At 46.8% G+C, this 23,756-nt stretch overlaps 1 protein-coding gene across 1 annotated transcript in view; it reads left to right on the top strand.

The window, feature by feature from the left end:
• Positions 1-23,756, top strand: part of Ush2a (usherin) — a 644,634-nt gene that overhangs the window by 591,440 nt on the left and 29,438 nt on the right. The window contains 10 exon segments of the mRNA XM_040738771.1: positions 3,297-3,363; positions 3,366-3,844; positions 3,846-3,890; positions 3,892-4,258; positions 4,261-4,355; positions 4,357-4,483; positions 4,486-4,822; positions 8,467-8,539; positions 8,586-8,634; positions 8,637-8,833. Of these exon segments, the coding sequence (XP_040594705.1) occupies positions 3,297-3,363; positions 3,366-3,844; positions 3,846-3,890; positions 3,892-4,258; positions 4,261-4,355; positions 4,357-4,483; positions 4,486-4,822; positions 8,467-8,539; positions 8,586-8,634; positions 8,637-8,833 (1,836 nt within the window).

The following is a 23,756-nucleotide window of genomic DNA, read 5'->3' as shown; positions in this document are numbered from 1 at the left end:
GCTTCAACTCCTCCTCGGCCCTAGAAGAAGGAGACAGGAAATGGCATCAGTAGCTCAGGGCTCCTGGAGCCAGCTCCAGCCTCCTAAGCCTTTCTCTGGGCTGCCCCTCAGCATAGCTGGAGGCCTTGCAGCCAATGAAGGTCACTCGGAGGCAAGCCACTCCCCACCGCAAGCCACGCCCCACCAGCAAGCCACGCCCCACCGCAAGCCACTCCCCACCAGCAAGCCACTCCCCACCAGCAGACTTCAGACAAACTGTCCTCCAGGGCAAGTGGCCTAAATGCCCAGTCTGAAGTCATGAATCTCAGCTCCCAGACCCTCCCAGGCAATGGAGCCCACCTAAACTCCTGTGTTTATTTCCCCTCCCAGCGACCGCCTCTCTCGAGAATGATTGACAAGAGGAATATTGACTCCCCTTCCCTTCATCTGCATTTCACCAAATATTTATTGAGCTTCTACTAAGTGCCGTGCACTTATTCAAGAGTGAACAGGACAGAAAAGGCTCCTGCTGTCAAGGCCCCTTCCATGGGTATGAATAAATGCAGGGGCAGGTTGAGTCAAAGAGGGACAGAGGCACAAACAGTAGGCTGGTAAATAAACAAGCAAGAGAATTTCAGAGAGCCATGGATGCTATAAAGAAAATTAAATAGTGTCATGTAATTATGCCTGCTCAGGCTATTTTAAAATGGATAATCATTTGAATTGAGTTGACATTTGAGCTGAGCCCTGAATGACAAGACAGAGGCAGTCATGTGAAGATATGGGGGCAAAATGTTCCAGACAAAATGAACAGCAAATGCAAGGCCCTAAGGCAGGAATGACCTTGGTGTGCTCAAGGATACGGAAGAAAGCCTGTGTGGATGGAGCGTTGGAAAGATGGCACCAAGAGAGACTGGAGGCAGGGTGGGCCCAACCTTGTTCGACAAGGGCTGTGACAAGAAGCAGGGAGGTTGCTCAGGGTTCAATGAAACATTCCTGAAGGCTTTAAGCAAAGGGATACCATGATCAAATTTCTCACTCCGGCTGCACACTCATGACCTGTGAGGGACTAGTAGAGTTCAGAGTCTATTGGAGAATTCAGCATAGAATTCAAATTAGATGGTAGAAACCGTGAAGCCAAGAAATATGGGGGTGTTGGAAATGTATGTGGAAGGTAGGGAAGAGATTTTTGCTAATGGGCCGGATGGAGGCGTGAAGGAAAGACAGCTAGTGACCCTTCAGATTGCCTTTTGGTCCTTGACCCTGAGGTGTTGGCTAGTTGGGAAGGGAAAGTTGGAAGAGGAACAGGTTTGAGGGGCAAGTAGCTAGTCAGAGTCCGAGTTCAGAACTCACTAGAAGATGTCCATGAGATCTGCATCTGCCAGATGCCAGATTAGTAGGCAACCATGTTTAAAACCATGGTGATGTACAGAATCACCGTAGCGAGAATGTAGCTAGGGACGAGGAGATCCTGGGGTCAAGCCCTAGGGTGCTAGAAATTTGGAAGTCATGAAGAGGAAAGTAGTCAGGAGATAGGGAAATGAGACAAAGACGGTGAGGAAGAATAGGTGAGTCATGCGTGCCAACGTGAGGAGAACGGTGTTGGATGTTGCTGAGGTGACAAGTGTCATGAGGATGGAAAAGTGGACCTGGACTGAGGTCACTGGGGCCTTGGTGGTGAGATCACGTGGGAGAGAGACACCTGAGAGGAGTGGCTTTTGGAAAAGATGTGATCAAGAAAGGGAAGATGGCGGCTCCCTGAAGTGGGAAGGACAGCAGAGAAATGGGCGAGTAGCCAGGTGATTGGGGTGTTGAGACCTTTATGTAAAAATCAATGGGATACTAGAGCACACTTAAACACTAATGGAAATAGCCAGAAGAGGGGGTTGTGATGGGGGAGACACTAGGAATAATTCCAAGAGTAGAGTCCTTAGAAAAGGAGGGACTGACAGCATGGGAGCCCTTTAATTGAGCATAGATACTTCAGTCATAGGGACAGAAGCCAGGTTGACCACAGATACTCTTTAGCTTACCCTGGGATACATCCAAAGAAACCCATTGCTAGCTGAAAATATTATCGAACTGAAAATGTATGCTGAACACATAACCGTCCCTAGTACTGGAGTTCGACCTAGCCTACTTTAATTATTCTTTTGAACACTTAAATTAGCCTACAGAGGACCGAAATCATCTCCCACAAAGACTATTTTATAATATGAAGTGTTAGCTGTATAATTTGTTGAATACCAAACTGAAAGTTGAGAAAATGGCTGCCCTAACGTCTTCTCACCAGAAGGTGGGTAAAACCTGGAAGCTGAGATCCTGTAAGTCAGAGGACAACTGGAGTATGAGCCTCGGGATCCACAAGAATGAAAACATGTCTAGGAAACGATATGTAGTATGAAAGCACACCTTTCTAACTTCATCTGTGTCTCAACTGAAGTATGTGGCATGTCAACAACCAGCCCTGAGGGCGTTGACGTGGAGGGAGGATAAGATGTATAATGATTACTTTGGACAATGAGAGGGCAAATGCAATGGGGGAGATAGAGTTACTATTTCATAATTACCTAATAGAGGACCATGGACAAGGGTTAAAGGAAGACCAGCTGATAGCACTTGTCAGTAATTACAAAAGATTGCTGTAGAGGTTAAAACTCTGGGTCTGATGAGTGCCATGGTCTTAACCCAGACCAAGGGCAAACACCAACAAAGAAACAATCAATTCTTCTATGACTTCAAAGAGAAAACAAAGCATTTCTGTCTCCCCTGTCATAAAATCTATGTAAAGGTGTGTCTGTGTATTGCATATACACATGTGACTATATATGTATACATTTGCATGACATGACGTGATCCTGCACACACATACATATACATGTAGATACACACTTTCAACCCGAGCACCCTGCAACAAGGACGACTAGCAATCTAATTCCATTTCACAGAAAGCACAGAGGAAGGCAGACTGTTCAGTTAAACCCCACGAACCCTAGTCAGGATGAGATCAGCAGCATGGAATGTCTATAAATAGGAGATTTGAATGTTCTCCCTGCCATTCAAACCTCATGAGCACTATATAAGCCATAGCTTTCCCCAGCCTGAGGTTTGGGTCAATGCTCAGGTTTTATGCAACCTTTTAAAAAGTTTTCTGTGGACTTCACACGGGCTATGGCAGATCCCATGTCTAAAGTCGGCGTTTGAATGCTGATGACTTAGGACCCGTGGGATCAGGCAGGCAGGTGTAAAAGCTTTAGACAGACTAAATAGCTGCACCAAGAACCCGGCACTACTGACATCTTCTCTTCCTCCTGCAGGGACACAGCATCTTCGGCGATGGGCTCCTGGAGTGCTCTGGCCTGGGCTGATGGCTTCTCTTCAGACGCTTGACCCCGTCACCCTCTACACTCTGACCCTGGAGGCCTGCACAGCAGCAGGTTGTGCCCACTCAGAACCCCAGCCCCTCTGGACAGGCGAAGCCCCTCCAGACACTCAGCTGGCTCCTACCATCCAGTCTGTGGAGCCCACGAGTGTGACGCTATACTGGTCTCAGCCAGCTAACCCAAATGGGAAGATAATGCATCATGAAGTGATTCACCGCAGAGACTTGGAGAGAGAGGATTGGGGCCATGGGACAACTCAGGCGGGTAAAGACATTGTTTTCACCTAATACAACATAGAAATGGACGCTTGGGTGTATAATGGCACGGGTCTACAGCCACGGAGGCAATATGCTTACAGAACCTGCACGTGGAATTCTGCAGGGCACACCTGTAGCTCTTGGATTGCACTAAGGGCATTGCAAGCACCCCCAGAAGGCCTTTCTCCACCTGAGACATCCTGTGTGTCTATGAATCCCCCCCATACTGCTGATTTCCTGGATCCCACCCCCAGGGTCTAACGGTCTAATCCCACCCCTACGGACTTCAAAGGAATGAAGTGACCCTACCTTTCAGTTTCAATGCCAGCACCTTCAACTACATGGACAGCCAGCTGCTTCCCTTTTCAACCTACAGTTAAGCAGACCTCGCCTGCTCCAGTGGCGGCTGCTGTACCAGCAAACCCGATCCCATCACCACCCCTGAAGCACCTCCGTCAGGAGTCAGTCCTCCAGTTCTTTGGGCCATCGGTGCCAGCCACATAAATGTGTCTTGGTCCCCGCCATCAATGCAAAATGGAAAGATTACTAAGTATTTGCTGAGATATGATGGCCAGGAGTAGACAGCTGGGCAGGGTCTGTCCTTTCTGGTTTCCAGCCTGCAGCCTTTTACTCAGTACAGAGCTCCTTCGTGACCTGCACAAATAGAGGATGCACTACCAGTCGGACTGCACGTACGTGGACGATGGAGGCCCCACCAGATAACACGGAGCCCCCCCCCCCCAGTACTGCAAGTCACGGGCTCTGAATCAATAGAGATTACATAGAAACCGCCAGGAAACCCACATGGCCAGATCAGAAACTATGAGATTAGGAGAGATGGAGCCATTGTGCATACAGGGCTGGAAACCGTGACTTTACCCTGCCCCTGGGTGTAGAATATGGCTATTTGGTGGCTGCCACCAATAGCTAGGGAAGTGTCCTGAGTCTGCTTGTCAAGGATCAAACCAATCCCTCAGGCCCCTCAGGCTTAAAGCCTGCAAAGCTGCGTGCCAGTGCCAGGGATGCTCTTGAGATCTTAGTGGACTCGGGCTCTCCAGTGAGAGCAAGCGGTGAGATCATCAACTGTACTCTCTTCATCCAAGAGGTGTTTGAAAGAGAAACCCGAACTGTGTGCATTAATGCAACGCAGAGTTCTTATGATACACGGCCACTTACAATGAACCACCCGAAACCATTTCACAGGTAAGACAACAAGCAAGTCATTGTCCTTTCTGTTGTGCTCTGGAAAGTGCCAGTGGGGCTCCCGGGGCAAGATGCATAGGCCAACCCCTGTGCATCAGCAGTGGACAGTAGACAGATCCCATCTTCATTTAACTACAGTGTACTTTCACAGTCTCTGGAAAACAACTGTTATGCCTGATGCTTTGATGCCAGTTTTCTGGAAATTTTGGAAGTTTGTCATCTAGAGTAGATCATAAAGAGATAGTGCCGATCTCCTCAACTGAGTTGCAGGCCCTGAACAGTCATTAAGTTGAGAGGAGGGTTGGAGAGATGGATCAGTCAGCAGAGTGCCTGCCACCCAAACAGGGGGACCTGGGCTAGATCCCTAGCACACACGGAAACAGATGGGCTTGTTCCTATAACCTCACATCTGGTGGGGCGCAAAAGTGGGTGCCATCAAACCCATCAGGTTACCAAGCCAGCTAGTTGAGTCAGTGAGCTTCAAATTCAAAGAGACCCTGTTTTCCAAAAAGAGCTTGGAAAGTGACTGGGCACCTTGTGCCACTATATAGCTTACAGAGAGAGAGAGAGAGACAGAGAGAGAGACAGAGAGAGAGAGACAGAGAGACAGAGAGAGAGAGAGACAGAGAGAGACAGAGAGAGACAGAGAGAGACAGAGAGAGAGACAGAGAGACAGAGAGAGACACAGAGAGAGACACAGAGAGAGACACAGAGAGAGAGAGTGTGCTAAAATATATCAGAAGAATACTGGACCAGTATTTGTCTAGAGACTAGCCCTCCTTCATTCAAATCTAACTCCTTCATTCAAATCTAACACCTCTTCCTGGGATAATGGTGTCTGCGAGTTCCGTGTCCACTGCAGAACTCCCTCAGTTTTGAACTTATGACTTCTCAGATGGTGACTCTCTGCTGACATGTGTCGTCCTAGATTAGCCCCTCTTCTGTGATACGCACAGAGGTGCCTACACCGACACTCTTCTAGGAGCTTCTGAACACCTGCATACTTCCCCTCATCCCATTCCAGGTTCCTGACATTCCCAGAGAGAGAGACTAATAAAAGACATTTTGTGTGAAAATTTAGTAAAATGAATAGAATCACTTTTTTAAAATAAAAAAAATATTGAAGTCTGCAAAAACGTTAATGTCCAGCCACTGCAGCTAAGACTCAGCTACGATTATGATGTCCCGGTGTGTAGATTAGACGCAGCTACGATTATCCCTCTGTATAGTGCTGTTAGAGTAAAGCATCCGTGGTCTTATGCATCTACTCAGGGCAATTATTTAGCATCATATTAAATATTAAACGGTAATTAAAAGCTCCTCAGGTATTCTCCATGGCTAATCTACATGCTATGTGAGTTGGCTTTTATCTCCGCTACTGAGGGTGTCTAAAAAGCCCGTGTTAGGGTGAAGCCGCGCATTTTGTCAGGGTTTCCTCTTTACTAAAACCATGTCCATCCTGCCCCCTCTGAGCACTGATATCTCAAATGGAGAAAATGGCTCCCTGGATGCCAAAGTGACACTCCTTCTAGGGGAAAATGAAAAGTCTGTTGTGACGGTCCTCACAGGGACGCGTAAGGGTGCGTGGAGAGGCAGAGCCCTCTAACCGCGGAGGCCTGGTGAAACAGGACAGAGCACCAAAGCTGTACCAGTTGCTTTCTTGTCCTTTGGGATTTTGTGGATCTCTAAACCGCATTTGATACTTACTAGAAACGATGAAAATCAGTGTGCTCATCCTTGAGTACCCCCAGCTGGTCAGCAGGAAGCAGTTTAGGAGTCTTCGAGAACCAGAAAGAAAGTGGCCCAGGACTTTGTTTTGTTGCTGTTTAGAGAACGTCTGTGTGGCCCACTAAGGACTAGAACTCACTACATCGGCCAGGATGAATGTAGATTCCTGACCCTCCTGCCTCCTCCTCCCAAGCTCTGGAGTTACAGGCTTGTGCCACCGGATCCAGCTTTCTTGTTGCTGTTGTTTTGTTTAGGCAGGTCTCTCACAGCGTGGGCGGCCTTGAGTTTCTGGTCCCCCCCCCCCGCAGGGGTTACAGGCATGCACTACTGTGTAGATGGAACAGTGCTAGGGGCTGAATCTAGGCCTTCATCCCTTCTCGGTGAACATTCTACCAATGGAGTTGCGTCCGTCACGTGACCTTGGACTTTAAAACCAGTCACAGATAACTGAGAAAAATCATTCCTATGTGGAAAGTCAAAACTGACCCCACAGCTCTGCTTATCAATCAGCCCCGCCGCACACACACTGGTGGATCTGCTCACTGCTCAAGGGGCACATGCTGGCACAGAGCCGTGTGAGAGAGGAGAGAGGGAGGGAGAATGAAAGGAGTCAGCTTTAGTTACGTTTCCCGTAGCTGTGATAACACCCTGACAAAAGCAACTTCAGAGGGGAGGGGCTTACCTGGGGTCACACATGAATCCGCCATACTTGCATGGGCAAGGGCTGAGGGCAGTTGGTCACAAGGTATCCAAAGTCAAGTAGCAGGGTAAAGTGCCTGAGGTCACTCACTTTCTCAAGTTTGGGGAGTCTAAGACCCAAGCCCAGGAAATGGTGTTGCCCTGCTCCTGTTGGGGGGAGGGGTCTTGCCACCTCCATAATCAACACGATCCCCGCCTAGGCATGCCCAGAGGCTAATTATCCCTCGCAGGTGTGCCCAGAGGCTCTGCACTTAGGTGTTTCCAGATCCTGTCAGGCTGACAGTTCATGCTAACATTCACAAAGTCACAAAGGAAATGAAAAGCATAATTAAGAAGGCAAAAATGCAAACCAGAAAGCTATCTAGAGCACAAAGTAGGGACAAGGGGAGAGGAAGCCCCAAAGAGCAAGAGATGACTGGATCCAAGAGGAGTAGACAGGGAAGAGAGGCAGCCGTGGGCTTGAGGGAAAGGTTGGGCCATGAAGTCCATGGGGCCTGGGGAGAGAACAGCGAGTGCTTGCTGGCAGACAGGGGTGTCAGCACTAACCAGGGGCCTTTATGTAGGAAAAGGTTCTGCCTTGGAAATTAGCCTTTCCAAGTGGTAGATACCAGCTATGAGGCAAAACATAATTGATTAGATCTTGGCTGGGTGGTGATAAGGTGTCTCTGTGATGGATAATCTAGTGTGTGAGGGGGGTTAACTTTGCCCCCCAGAGGTCTCTGTTCGGGCTGAGGAAGCCTGTTTTAAGATGTCAGGTATCAAGTGAGAAGATCCATTACCATGGAGACCATAACTCGGCAATGTCCCTTCATAGTCTGGAAGCATTCCCAGGGAGTAGCTTGGCTTTGGCTACACAGGTAGGAGGAGTCTGGGTCACATACAAAGCTGTATCCCTCCCTGCTGTGTCAAGTACCTTCGCATAGGACTAGGATTTTCTTGCTGGAGAGCAGACCTAGAGTTTCTTCCTTCCATGCATCCCAGTTTAGGCAAGAGCTGACCACTCCCAAAACAGATGGAGGTCTTTCTTTGAGTTTGCAAATCAGAAGATTGAAACAGTTCAAAACTTTCCATAAAAACAAAACTTTATCATTATTTAAAAGCTAGCTGTTCATAAATATAAACACCTTTTCCTTTTTTCTGAAAACATGTGGTCTTTTAAAAAGCTGTCCCAGAGAGAGATCTAAAAATCATTCATGATTCTACCTTGTTTCCTGCAGGTATGAAATTCCCGTCCAAGCCTGCAATGCCCTAGGATGTGCTTCCAGCAACTGGGGCGTCTACCTAGACGAGGTCCCCTCTGATGCAACCAGCCCCACATCTGGAGGCATCTACTCAGACGAGGTCCCCTCTGATGTGACCAGCCCCACATCTGGAAGTGCAGACAGCTTCGGAGGATTCCAGCCCAGAGTAGCTGTGTGGTGGGCATGACCACTTAAGCCCAGTGGAAAAATCATATACTTTGAATTATACAGAAGACAAATAGCAACCCAGCCTGGAAAGTCCAGTCCATTGTTAACCTACAATGGAAGCTTAAACTGGTTTGCGGATTCGGAGCTATTACCTTTCACAGAGTACGAATATCAGGTAAGAACTCTGTATGTCTTATAAAAGCCCAAGCTGCAATGGTGTGCACCCATCAGAGATCCCTTCCATACTGTTCCTTGCAATTCCAAAAGCCACTTAGTGAAATGTAGTTTTACAGAAGGTTGTTATATCCTTTCAATTTTTCTAAGCAGTCAATGAAGGAAGGAAGACCGTTCATTTACACTTTTCATTTCTTGGTTCCTGGTGCACATGCTTGCTTTTTCTGTGGGTTTCAGATGGGTCCTTTATTAGCAATGTGGTTTCTACGATTAGGCTTCCTTCCAGCTGTGTCCCTTGGTTATAGTGCTCCTCAAAGCATCCTTAGGAAAAGGACCCGTGTGTGGTAACAAAGTGAAGCACAGTGACAAACATCGCCAGTCACCATGCTCAAGAGAAAGATGAGACGTTGAATCAAAAGGGTGTAACTGATCTGCCTGTGGAAATAAAGACCAATCCATCTGTCAATCAGTGGTATTAAAAATACTCCGCATACATTTTAAAAGACTAGGAATTAAGAGTGGTATTTGGAAAACATGTTGGAATCTACTGGGCTGTATGTTTTTGCCATCGGACCTGCATGCACCCTTCCCACGCCAGCAACACCCTTTCCTGAGGAGGATGGACCCACCCTCTCACCGTCTCCCACATGAGTGATGCACACAGCTTTGCACTCAGCCACACACTCGAGATTCTGAAAGACAAAGGTTAGAAGTCTTGATAGAATTGTCCCTTAGCTTGAATTCAAAGTCTCTTTTCCACACTGTTTCCAAGTCCCATCCTTCACTGTCCCTTAGGTTTCATAGGCTCCCATAGTGTCTCTTCTACTTAAGCCAGACTTGGTTTCTCTAGGTGCAGCTCAGAAACACTTGCTAATGGATGACCCCTGAAGGTCAGGCAAATAGCAAGGAAAAAATCTTCAGATGAGAAAAAGATTGAACTCGAAAAACTTGTCAGGGGCACTGATGCTCAGTTGTTAGGGTGCCTGCCTAGAAGGCCAGAAGCCCCAGGTTCTGTCCCCGGCACTGCTGGAAGCTTGTAATCCCAGCACTCCAGGGCTTGGGGCAGGAGAATGCAATACAGAAATCACAATAAAATTACCAGAATGTGACAGGTACAAAGAAGTGTGATGATTTCATTAGAGGTGACATTTTATATATGAAAACACTGTCTCAGAACAACATTGTATTTTCACAAGTTGCCTGAGGAAGTTAGTATTGAAATTGTAAATCAACTATTGAATTGCAGAAATACACAAACATAAATCCAAATTTATTGTTTGTAATTACAAATCTAAAAACTCTCTTAGAAGCAAGAGTGCTCTCTTGGTTAGGCGCCAGCTACTGGGTTGCAAGGCCTAATCTAAATAGATGGAAGGCTATTTATAGTATCTATTGACTTTTCCACTTACGTCTGAATATGTATCCTCAGAAATATTGTTTTGTGATAAGATGACTACCTAGATAATGCTGGAGCAATTATAGAGCAAATAGGAGATATACTTTGTTACCTTCTGCTGTGGTAGTGAATGCCTTTAATCCCAGCAAGTAGAGGCAGGTGGATTTCTGTGACTTCTATACCAGCCTAGTATATACAAAGCAAGTTCCAGGACAGCCAGTACTACAAAGAGAAACCCTATTGTCCCCAAAACAAAACAAACTTTGTTATCTTCTTTTTTTTTAATTATGTGAGTGAGGAGTGTGTGTGTGTGTGTGTGTGTGTGTGTGTGTGTGTGCGCGCGTGCGTGCAAGTACCTGTGGAGGCCAGTAGAGGGCATTCGATCCACCTGAGCTGTAGTTATGGGCACCTGTGAGCTCTCCAATGCGTACACTAAGAACCATGCTGAGCAAGTACAGCCATCACTCTTAACTGCCACGTCCTCCCTGCAGCCCCTCAAAATACTCTGAACGCACAGCAAACTGGAAGGCTTTGTGAGAAGGATGGTGGTTTGTGTCGGTAAAGAACAATTACCTGTCCTTGCCACTCTCAGAATCAGAACCCTGTGCGGAAGTGCCGGCCCTGCATGGCCCTCCCTTTGTTCTCTTCTCATTAGCTTCACCGGAAAGTGTGCAGTCGTCAAGGATCCCTCGGCTTTTCCATCAGGGTCTCCAGTTGGCGGAACTGGCCTGGACTCTGGATCGCGGTAAACACTGAGATACTGAATGTAAACCACTGACTGCAGTTCCCCTGGCCTGTGCTGTGTCACTGGGGTAAAGCAGGACCACCCGTCTGTAGACAGCTCAGCTCCATTTCTAAGGCATTTACGTTTGAGGCACGTGTCACATCTCTAGTTGGGTTTCTCATCAAGAGTGAAGGATGGCCAAGGGACCCACATCAGAGCTGAGGTGAGTTGAAGACCTCACAGGGTACTGCTGATTTTGTAACTGTCCCTGGTAGCTGTGAGTCACAGTCCTCTCCTACACTCACTTCACCTGAGCTGTTCACATTGCAAGCCTGAGCTATCCCATCTAATTTAGTCCAGTTTGTTTTAGAGACAGGGTTTCACTGTAGCCCTGTGTGGCCTAGATCTCAAATGTAGACCATGCTGGCCTTGAAATCAGGGACAGCCATCTTCCTCTGCCTCTTCAAGCATTGGCATTAAAGTCAAACACCACAATGGGCATGTCATCCTACTGTTCTTAAGGAAAAGCCCTGCTCTTCACCTATGGAGGTAGAAATGAGGTCAGCGCTTACTGGGGAAGCATCTACAAGGTTTTCTACAAGGTTTCCTTGTGAGCCTTTCTCCTCATCCCTGTCATTGTTGCATTATTTCGCTGCGTTCCTCTCATTCTTTGGAGGTTAAGAGTTAACACTGTGTAAAATGAGAGTTTCTGAGTTGAGAAAAGTTGAGTCATCTCCATTTCAACACAGCTCCTGGGAGTCTGAGATTCTGAAGGATCAAACCCTGAAAGTTAGGTTGTAAAAAAAAAAAGAAAGAAAAGGAAAACTCGTAAGATGTAAAAATCTGAATGGAGGGTGTTAGGAAATGCTTGTTTGTATTTCACGGGCATGGGTGGGTGGCTTTGTGGAACAAGGCAGGCGGAGTCCTTTTAGAAACCCAACAGTCTGTGTGAGCATCAAATAAAGGGCTGTCTGCCGGAATCTGATTCTTAGCCCCATAAGCGTGTTTCCATGCCTCTGCGCTGAGTGAATCCTCTCAGGAGTAGACTGTTCTTTACACAGGCATCGCCCGCCTGGCTGTTAGGCAGAGCCCTGGGACACCTACACACTTCAGTTGGTATTTTCTCCTACAATGCCACTTTCTACTTTGAACCCTTCCCAACTGGACTGTGCTTAGCTAGACTCTTCATGCCTTGAACTTCTGTCAGAAAGCTCCTGATGAATGAACAAGCAAGTTAGGACCATGGTCTTCCCACAGACTTTAGGAAGAACAGGGCGAGCCTCCCTCCTGAGCTGTCCTAGGGATCTGCAGAGTTGAGGGTGGAACCCAGGGCTTTGCACATGCAAGCCAAGCAAGCCTGCCTTCTACCACCAAGCTCTGCCCCCAGCCCTGCACTTCAGCTTTTACCTCAGGGAGAGACGTCTGGCTAATGAGCAGCTCCAGGTAATTCTGCATTCATATTCATACTCTCGCTCAAGGCGATGACTCGCCATGGAGTTGTGGGGCCTGCCAGGGCTCCCTTTCACTGACTTGTGCTGACAGGGACTTAATTAGCTCTCCTGAAACTTCCCCACATTGACAGATTTTTTTTTTTGCAGTAAGCACCCCCTCCCCCCCACACACACTCAGAGACTCCGAGGGCTTGTGGTGCCTAGTGACTGGGTTGACTGAGAATCTACAGCTCAGCCTTGCAAGAGACTTTTCTGACTCCCTGATGTGAGGGTCTGTTCTTGGGGCTCAGGCTGAGGTGGTCAGGGCATGCTGGAAGCTGCTACTCTCTAACCAACCAATGTTGTTCCCCAAGAGGATGACCAGAAGGTTGTGAGGGAAACAGAGGGATCCTTGGAGCCCTCACCAAAGGCAGGTGGAATAGACCTCAGCAGGGCACTGTGGATGCCCGCAGAAGCTACCAAAGTACGCATGCCGAGCTAGAAGGGGAAGCAGAGACAGTGGCATCTAGCCTTCCAGGTGTTTGAGCAGTTTAGCTTCCTCCTGCCTTTCCTTGTTGTCTGAGTTCACACTTGTTGTAAGAGAGTGCCTCAGACCGTGCAGCTTATACTGTGAACATTTATCACTCACAGCTCTGGAGGTTTTGAAATCCAAGATCCATGTCTGGTGAGGGACCACTCTGCCTTACAAAAAATGCCATCTTCTCGCCATGTATCATAATGCAGGGTGAGAGGGAGAGGAAGAGGGAAGGAGGAAGGAGACAGAGAGGGAGAGTCTAGTGTCCTCTCATAGGGTACCAACACCATGTGTGAGGGCCCCATCCTGCAGGAACTCACCACTCTCTAAGACCTAGCTCCAAATTCCACCACCCTGAAGGGGAGACTCAGCATGCGGATTTCCAGGGGCTCATTTAGCAGAGCACCCCACTATAAGAATCAGTTCTTCCTTCCAGCTCCAAGTTCTAGAAAGAGTAAACTATAAAAGTTCAAAGAAATTAATATTAAGTTTTAGCTTTTACTTATTCATCCATTTATTTAGAGACAGGGCCTTGCTACATAGCCCTGGATAGACATGAATTCATGAAGATTTGCCTTTCTCTGTCTGCAGAGTGCTGGGATTAAAGGCATGTGCCACCACACTCCATGTTAATTTTTACCTTCTCTTGATAGGTCTATGTAATCTGTAGCTTGTGAAATGTTACAAAATAAACCCTGACCCAAAACACTTTCACTTAATAACAGTGTTTAGCTTTAAATCATGCCGATACAACAGCTGTGCTTTGTCCCACTTGGCTTGGGTCCTGGAACCCTGACAGATGTGTGTACAGAAGGCTGGGGTCGGAAAGGGTGCGCGAACTCCTCAGGCTGCAAACATCCTGGAGAAAGAGGTTGCAGTTACTAGTGTCTGTACACGCTGATCAATCAGGGTAACACTCACACTTGAACGGAGATAGGCTTTGCCTGAGCCTGGCCCCTGTGAGGAATGACTTGGCCAGCTCCCATGAGTCTGAGGCCTTGGAGTCCTTGGAGCCCTCCTTCCTACTTCCTTCCTAATAGCTACTCCTCACCAAAATGAGCACCTTACCTATGTACTCACGAGTAAATTTATTTTAAAATTACAAGAGCATCATAATGTATAGATTTAAATAAGTAATAAATCTATTTCACTTAGAGGCTAAGAGTCCTTAGTGTCTTAGAGGAAACCCCCATCATCAATGTGATATCAAGTCTATGTTAGAACCAATAACAGAGGAGCGCATTAAGCTAGACTGTACTCAAGGGAGTTGCTCTGCTTGTCTGGGGAAGAGACTAAAGGAATTCCTCAACACCAAAAGAAGGACTAGACATCAGGCCTTGGCAACTCAAGGCAGGACTAAAAGCTCTTGTTCTTTCTCTGCTCCATCCCTCAGTCCCTCAGTCCCTCAGTCCCTCTGTCCCTCCATCACTCTGTCCCTCCATCCCTCTGTCTCTCCATCCCTTGGTCCTTCTCTCCATCCCTCCCTCATCTTGTGTTGTCCCTATGTAGCTTCACCCAGAACAACACAAAGGCTTGCTTTGGGTTAAACCAGCATAAAAGTAAATGTGTTCAAGATCCAATAATAGGGATATAATACAGCCAACATACTGATGGCTTTTATTATCACCACCCTCCCTTAATAAGCAAGAGGACAGCCCTTCAGTCTTAAGCCTGCCACAACAAGACTCCAGACTTGGCCTGTTATACCACATGCCTTCCTAAGAACTGAGCATGCCTCACCCATGGTCCACTCTCTCCATCAAGGATACATGACATGTGAGGGGAAACGCTTTCAGTCTGAAGCAAGAACTGCACAGTACAGCCCCCACACCAAAGACACCCGGGAAGGATGTGGATCCATCTCTTCACCTCTCACAACTTCACAGTACAGCCCCCACACCAAAGACACCCGGGAAGGATGTGGATCCATTTCTTCACCTCTCACAACTTCTCTTCTCCATAAGAACAACAGAGTTAGAATCACAAAACTGGGGCTGGGGAGATGCGATGGCTCGCTGTACAGCATAAGCACAAATCCCTGGGTTCGAATCCCCAGGACTCACGTTAAAAGGAAACCCAGGAACAGCCACGGACACTTGTAACCAAAGGACCGAGGAAGCAGAGACAGAGGCAGAGACAGTTGCATCCTTGGGACTCACTGATCAGCCAGCCCAGCTCCCTGGGGGAGCCCCAGACCACAAAGGCTCAAACAGAAGGTAGCTGGTGGCTGAGAGAAAACAGCTGAGGCTCTTTCCTCTGTACCTGAACCCACACACACATGCACATACACACCACGAACCTTCAGTGGCATCTAATTTTACACGGCTTCCTTTCAGCCCCTTACACAATGCTATGAGAGTAAGCATTGTGTATTAGTAGGCTTCCTGGGCCTTGCGCCCATGCTCCACGCCCAGCCTGTCTATAAAACCAGAAGAAGGGAAATCTAGTCTGTATCGGCGAATCTTTAGTAGCAGACTGTACCAATCTCTAATCAAAGCTCAAGTGGCTCTGAGGTGTGTGTGTGTGGGGGGGGGGGGTTCCAGTCCATCCTTCCTCGTCCTCAACGTCTCTCTTCAGAGAAGCTATCAAGTGGCCCCTCACAGAGCCTGAGGACCCCCCATCACTGAGAGTCTTATCGCACTTCTCTGTGCCCACTCCTTGCCCCATCTTGCTTGCTTTCTGGCGCCATCGCCGCCGCCCCAGACCCCTCTCCTGAGCCTTTGCTGCACCACTTTTAGCCGCAACCTATCAAGCACGTTTTCTGTTTGGCTTTGGACTTGCGTTTAATTAGGTATTAATCTCACTAACGTATCTGTGACCAGCATGGAGGCTTCTGTTTGCTTAGTTTCTCCCACAAGAACTGAGCTCCCGCCGCCTTGTCTCCCACAGCTCAAGGCCTTAAATGATTTATCGACACCGTCTAACCCAGCCTGTCTATGCTTCTATCACAGCAGAGCCTGAATGCATAGATAGAACTTTGAAATGCTCCCCCAAAAATCCCCAGAGATAGGGAACTTGGGGCTACCACTGGGCCATAGGCCACATCGCATTTGGCCTTGGTCACTTCATCCCTTCATTCCTGAGGAAGGCCAAAGACTCCCTCAGGAATCCGTTCTTAAACCACTATCATTGTTAGTCTTTGAAACAGTTAGACACACGTCTGAACACAGTTACACACGCGTCTGAACCCCAGGAAGGACTCACCTGAACACGGGTAGAGATGGACTTGTGTTTCACTTGAGGTGAAACTGAACCTTCTATTGTTGGACGTTTGCTGGAAATCACACATTAAACACCCTAGAGTTTTCTTCAGTGGGGTGAAGATGGGTCACTGTCCCTGCCCTCACGGCTCCTCACAGTCATGCTTCTGAGGCATGACCATGAAAACAAAGGCTTCTTATATTGGTCATTTGCCTCCTTGCTGCGATGATATATCAAACCAAAACAACTTGAGGGAAGGGAGTTGACTGCCTCATAGTTCCAAGATAAAGTCCATCGTGGCAGGGAGGTCTTGTTATCTGGTAGAACTAATCCTGAGTGTCTGTGAGTGTGGACTGCACTCTGCTCCCCTGAGGAGTGTCCCCCCTGATGTCTGACTTCTGCCTGCGTCTTCATGGCCTCCAGCCCTTACTGGACACTAAGGGTTAGTTCTGCATAGAGGGTCTTCGCACAGGCTCTCCCTTTGTGATCTATTCCTACTGATCTTTATCTGCTGGCCTCTGCCTACTTGGATGTATAGCTTGACTATCACTCCTAGAGAAAGATCTTTCTGGACACACTGGCATCTCTCCTATACACTGCATGAATACCCTACCATATTTATATGTATTACCATGCACACACGTACCCTGTGCCATCGATTCCTTCCTAGGTGAATCATCACCTGCTTGTTTCTGTCCTTGTGGATAACCTCTTCTCACTTGGATGCTTGCTCCAGCCTCCCTTACTATGGTGTGCCAGGTTGGAGAGCAGTGCCTGACACATAGATGCAGCTTAGTCAGTATCTGTTACATCCATGGATAATTAACTATCTTACCTAGCATCCTGGTCACCATTAGCTGTCCACTTGACACAGCCTAGAACCACCTGAAAGAGAAGTCCCAGCACTCAGTTACTGCTGTTATCGGGTTAGTCCGTTGGCATGTCTGCGGGGGACTGCCCTGATTGATAGCTGATGTGGGAGGGCCCAACCCTCTGTGGGTAGCATCATCCCTTAGCAGCTATATGAGAAATTAGCTAAGCGTGATCCTGGAAAGCTTGCCCTACTCTTAGCAAACTGCATACACGTCTATGCACTTCAGTTTCCTTGTGAGAGTATTAACACCACCTGCACGGCATTGTTGAAATGATTAAATACCTTGATTAAATTATTAACTACAAGAGGTTTGACCAACCTCTTGACACTGCAACCTGTAGCTGGAAGTTTCTTTCCCTCCCACCAGTTCCCAAATAGGCTTAGTATTAATTAATTATGACTGTTTGGTCAGTGGCTCAGGCATATTACTAGCTAGCTCTCACAAAAATGAAGCCATTTCTACTAGTCTTTGTATCTCCATGTGGCCTTGGCTTGCTGATAATGCTCTGGCATCTTAAGCTTCCCTGACTCTGCCTTCTTTCTCTTTGTATCTCTGTTTGGATTTCCTGCCTCGCTCTATTCTGCCTAGCTACTGGACAGATGAGTTTCTTTATTAACCAATGGTAATAAAGCATACCCACAGCATACAGAGGGCATCCCACATCACTCCCCCTTTCTGACTAACTAAAGAGGAAGGGTTTAACTTTAGCACTGTACAATTATATATAACAAAACAGGTATCAAGCAAGAAGTACAGTCACATATTTAGCCTATTTGTATTTGGCAAATTTAAAGAAAATACTCTATCATCTATCCTACCTTTGTGAGTCTAAAGTTTTATATCTAATTTACCTTTTACCATGACTAAGGAAAGCTATACAGAGGGCGTCATACATCAGCAGCCTGATTCTCTCATGTACAGAATGCACGCTGGAGATCCACATAACCCAGCTATGACAACAACAACCTCACAATGCTTTCAGTAAGTCTACAGTTTTGTGTTGGGTCAGTTTCACTCATGGCGCACAGTGGGGCCGTGGGCCAAACACCTGGTAGCACAGGTAGCAAGCTCTGAAAGCCACATGATACCAAGCTCCTGTTCCCTCCAAAGCGGAACAAGCAGCGCAAAACTTAGCAAGCAGTAGACTCCAAACCTTCGACCTTATGAAGTGTGAACTGAGGTCAGTTCGGTGTTTCCTACTCTGTTTAAGTCGGTTCTCCCACCTCGTGGTTTAGAACAGAGTCCCAGCTGCATCTGTGGAGCAGTCCCCTGCTGCAGCAGCAGCCTCAGCTATGGAGACCGGTAGACGCCATTTCTGGCGTCTTTAGTAGCTTCATGTCCCTGAATTTCAAAAGTGCAGGTAGAAAGCAAGACAATGCCCCCAATCCTTCCCCACCCCAACCCCCTTCCTCTACTAGGTCCCGGAATTCAATTAAAATCACGTTCCTTCTTGCCTGATCCAAAGTGTCCTGATGAAAGGAAGCAGGGCGCAGGGACTCTGTGTGAGAGATTCTCACAGATCCAGCAAGGCACCTGGCAAACAGAGGCGCCAGGCAAAGCCCACGCGATGACGAAAGAGTTCGGAATGGTAGATGATGAAGCAGGCAGCTTCACAGAGCTCTCCAACAAGCAGCCCTGCCTGGCTGGAGTCTGTAGGTGAGTCACCAAATCAAATAGTCCCATAGCCAGGTCATTGCAGATCCGTTGCTTTCCCTCTTCAGCCATGAGCCTCTCTACCGAGTTCCAGCCAAGCCCATTCTGGTGTGGTACTATTCAAACACACTCAAAACCCATGGCAAGCTACCCCTTAAAAAGGCATTAGCCTGAATGCCAAGGGAACTCACTCCAAGACTGCAGAGGGACTGATAGGATTTCCTTGATTGTATCTTTTTATTTATGAGGCATAATTTATGAATGCCAGGGAGCAAACTACACTGACTGATGACTAAACAGGGCCAAAGCCATAAATTAGGAGTCATGTAGGAAGTGTGGATTGGGATCGAATCTATTGAATTAGCTGTTGGCCCGAGCCAATACAGGTATTGGAAAGACCCTTTTAATATCTATTTGTCTCCCTCATGGGAGAGTGATAACAATCACATTCCATGCCCCTGGGAAACAAATAATTTAATTGTTTGCCTGTTAACATGCAACCTATTTACTCTACTGATTAATGGCTGGCATGGCTGCTCATGTTGTAGTTTTCTTTGTGATTTCTGATGTGAATTTTTAATGCTGTATTTTCATTCTCTGGTTTGTAAAAACAGTGAGGTCTCCTTACTGCTACATGAAATAAACTTGTCCTCAGAATTACTAAAAATGCTGTTTAATCAAGCATTCTACAAGGAATGTTTTTAATCAGACATTCCACAAGGAAACATGAGAGGGAATGTCACCAAAGCTAAGTGCATTCCATGCAAGCATGAGGTCGTGAGTTCAAACCCCCTAGAATCTAGCAAAAACAAAGAAACAGAAGTAGTAGCACATACTTAGAATTGTAGGGCTGTTGAAACAGGACCCTGTCTCAGAAATAAGGCAGAGAGTAACTGGCAAAGACACCTGATGATGCTACCTTAGATATGTGCACGCGCACGCATGCACGCACCTACACACGCGCACACACACACACACACACACACACACGTGTTTGTTTCAAAGACAGTATATACTGCTGATGCCAAAACACACTCTAAACAGACTCTTGGAGTCTGACTTTTTTGTTGGGACCATCTGCTCCCCAGTAATGACATGGAGACTTCTTGTTAATGATGAAAGCCAGGCCAATAGCTTAGGCTTGTTTTTAGCTAGCTCTTGCAGCGTAAATTAACCCATCTCTATTAATCTGGGTGCTTCCCTGAGGCTCGCTCACCTCATCTCTGTACTGTCCATCCTGCTTCCCCGCTTCCCCCGTGTCTCTGCCCTTCTTTTCCCAGCATCCTCTGTGCCTGGAAGTCCTGTCTAGCTATTGGCTGTTCGGCTTTTTATTAAACCAATCAGAGAGGCTCTTCTTCACAGAGTACAAAAAGACAATTTCACAACAGACACTCTATGAAGAGAAGTTGAAGCATGATTGTGCCTAGATTTCTGCTCCCGATTCTATAGTGCTTTGCAGAGAATATAGGGCGCTAGAACCCGTGTTCTGGGGTCATCTCACCAGAAATGCTGGTGCAAGGGTCCAAAATAATGTGGAAGACCCCGGTCCCGGAGCCCCTTGTGGCACACTCGAGCTCAAAGACAATCCAAAGAGTACTTACTATTTCCACAGCAGTCCAGGTGTGGCAGCTTAGTGGCAGGTGTTCGCACTTCATGCAATTCAGAGTATTCAAGGAAGGATAATGTGACTAGTCTTTGAGGGAAATGAGCAAATTAAAGAACAGCATTATAGCCGGGCGGTGGTGGCACACGCCTTTAATCCCAGCACTCGGGAGGCAGAGGCGGGCGGATCTCTGTGAGTTCGAGGCCGGGCTGGACCAATAGCCTCCAAAACAATACAGAGAAACCCTGTCTCGAAAAACCAAAAAAAAAAAGTAAAATAAAATAAAATAAGAACAGCTTTATATTTTTAATGGACAACGAGCAAAAAGATGATACTCGTCAGTAGCTAGATTAAATACATATCCACTGAAAACAGCGATGTGAGTATATCTAGGTAGCAAAGCAAACTGACATTACTAATGTGCTGGTCGCTGCCAAGTGCAGAATCCATGGTTAAACATTCCCAGCTGTTTTATATTTATTAAAATTATTTGTAGTCTCTATATCTTGCACTGTAACACTTCCCAATGTTACAACAAAAACATTAAAAAAAAAAACCACACACAACCAATTTGATGCCTGCTGGCCTGCTCGCTCACCTGTTCACTCTCTAACAGTTCCCTCCTGGGAAGTTGTGGACTGTAATGTGTGGTGTTACGTGAACCGCATGCATGCATATAAAGTGTTATCAAATGTAAGCAGTGAGCATTTCAGAGGAAACATTAACCATTTTAATTTGTTTGCTGGGGAGGTGTGTTTAGGAGATGCCCTGGGTGTACAAACTTTTTGTCCCTCTTCATCATGGAATTTGTAATAGGTAACTCCATGTGTGTTCAGAAGATACTTGATGCTCTGGGTTATATATATGTAAATATAAATATATATCTGCTAGAACTAAAAAGGGCCAGGGATCTGGAGGACGCCATCGTGTAGTTGAATACCTACCTAGCGTGCACGAGGTCCTAAATTCATATCCCAAGACCAAAAGCAAAGATCACTCTAACACACTAGTCAACTTCTTCTGTCCATAAACACCCCACCTCCACCTTTCTCCATCTATGGTAACCTGCTTCTTGACACTGCAACCAATGCTTGAGGTGACTTAAGCAGGGAAGGTCTACTTCAGCTGTTTCAGAGGTCGCCAGCCATGGCCTCTGAGATCCATTGTTTCCGGGCCTGTAGAAAGCACAGCATCCTGGTGAGGAGGGCACAGTGGAACAAGAATTAAGAGAAGGAGTGACAAGAGGTCAGGACAGGATAGACCCTTCAATGACACCCCAGTGACTTCCTTCCAGTATCCCATTTCTCAGTGTGCCGGGTATTCCACACACCAATTCTCAAGTTCCTAAGTGAGTCCCACTGCCCATAGCTGTCACCTGTGAGGAGCTAAGCCTTCAACACATGACCTTCTGGTGGACACTTACAATCCAAGCCATAAAGCCACCCTGTCAGCTGTTACCAAATTCAGTCATAGACATAATCTGTGTTAATATTCTAATTAGGAACCCGTGATATACTTCAGCCCATGTCTTGCTTAACTGGGCATGGATAAAAATGATAAGGAATTTTTGATAACAGACTTTTTTTTTCATGGAAGGGGGAAGAGGGCAGACCGCAGAGAGTAAGAAACACTGCCGTCACAGAGTCTCTGTAGTTTTCTTCCGGTATTTGGTATAACCCTCGTAGCTACCTTTCCTACCCATAAGACCCATTATGCTTAGTGTCTGTCTGTTGTCTTCCTCCTCACTGTAACCATTTTCATTTTCACTGTAACTCATGTAAATAGGCTGAGCCGCTTTGCATAAGCATGCTGATTTATATGAATGCTATTTTGATCTCAAATTGATTGAATACTAAAAAGGAAGCCTGGGGGGAAAGAGCAGTGTGTTATGAAGGTCTCCTGTCAAAAACAAGAGAGAATACTTGATCCTAAGTACATTTCCCGGCTATGACAGGTATTTTATATTGTCTATATTTTAGAAGACAATATTCCCAAATACACTAAAACCTGTATACTGAGGCCCACTTGTTTTCAAATATAATGGACTGAGGACTGGAAAGACAACCTGAATTTGGCTCCCAGCACCCACACAGGGAAGCTCATAACTACCTCCAACTCGAGCTCTGGGGGAGCTGGAGCCCTCTTCTGGCCTCCTCAGGAAGCTGCAGTCATGTGCACAACTACACACTGACAAATAGACATACACAATAAAAATAGTTAAATTATTAGATTATTTTGAAAATAAAATACACCTAATCATAACAAGGGAAGGCGTGAAGGTCAGCCCTAACTCCAACAGCGACTTCGTAATCCCATGCTGCGTTGACACGGAAAACAATGAGTAATGCAGAAATATTAAACTACACAAAAGGGGATATCCTAAGATATTTATTGAACGAGAAATCACTTACTTGAACACCAAGAAATCTGAGAATCTGAGTCATGGATGCTCTCCAGGTCGAAGCCAAAACCCAAAAGGAGAGAGTACACCCCCCCTAGCTCTACTTACCACCATACGTCCTACGTACCCATGAACACACCCACACGGGAGTGGTCAGCGCTTACGGATACATAAAATCACTCCCTACAGATCAGTCACTTCTGGTCACACACCTGAAGGACTAAACCAGCAAACACAGAGGTACCATTCACAACCTGGTTTCCCGCTCACAATAGCCTGTATGTGGACTCTGCCTTCGCGCCCATCAATAGACAGACAGACACAGATAATGTGGTCCAAATACACAGAAATTTTATTGCGCTGTGAAGTGGAAAGGGAATGTGATGCCTGCAGGAAAACGGACACAGCTGAACGTCATTGTGTTCAGCAAAATGAGTCAAATAGCTCGTGTTGTCTTCATATGAGGAATCCAGTCTTTGTATGTGGACATGTGTGTACATGACGTGTGCACATGTGTGTATGTGTGTTTACATGTGTGTCCTTGTACAAACAGGAAAGTATAATAAGGACCATAGTAGGGGATAGAGGAGACCCTAAAGGAACAGAGGAGAAGGAGGGAGGGGGTGTGGAGCACATGTGAGAGGGAAGATAAGGGAGCTGTTAGCCTGCAGGAGTCAGAGGCCAGCAAGAAGACAGGAGGGCAGGGGAGGGCAGGGGAGGGCAGTGGGTGGGAGAGCACAGATAAAAGCAAAGTGATAACACACATGCATGCAACACCACAATGAATAACACACATGCATGCAAACACCGCAATGAAGCCCACTTGTGTTTTAACTTTAAAATCGAATATTAAATAACGGAGAAGTGAATATGCTCTCAGCCCTGGGCTGGACTGTCCCCTGTACTTCTGATGGGGGAAGTGTATATGTCAATAAAACACTGTTGGCCAATAGGGAACCAAGATAGGTGGGACTAGGAGTCCAGGAGGACTCTGGGAAGAAGAAACACAGGAAGTCAAGATGTAACCGCCATGGGGTAGGAAGCCCGGAAATTTCTCCGGTAAGAGAAATACTTAGATTAACAATTATGGGGTAAATACTTAAGTC

Source organism: Mesocricetus auratus, unplaced genomic scaffold, assembly GCF_017639785.1.
Source record: "Mesocricetus auratus isolate SY011 unplaced genomic scaffold, BCM_Maur_2.0 Super-Scaffold_100676, whole genome shotgun sequence".
Lineage (NCBI taxonomy): Eukaryota > Metazoa > Chordata > Mammalia > Rodentia > Cricetidae > Mesocricetus > Mesocricetus auratus.
This window is presented reverse-complemented; position numbering and strand designations above follow the sequence as displayed.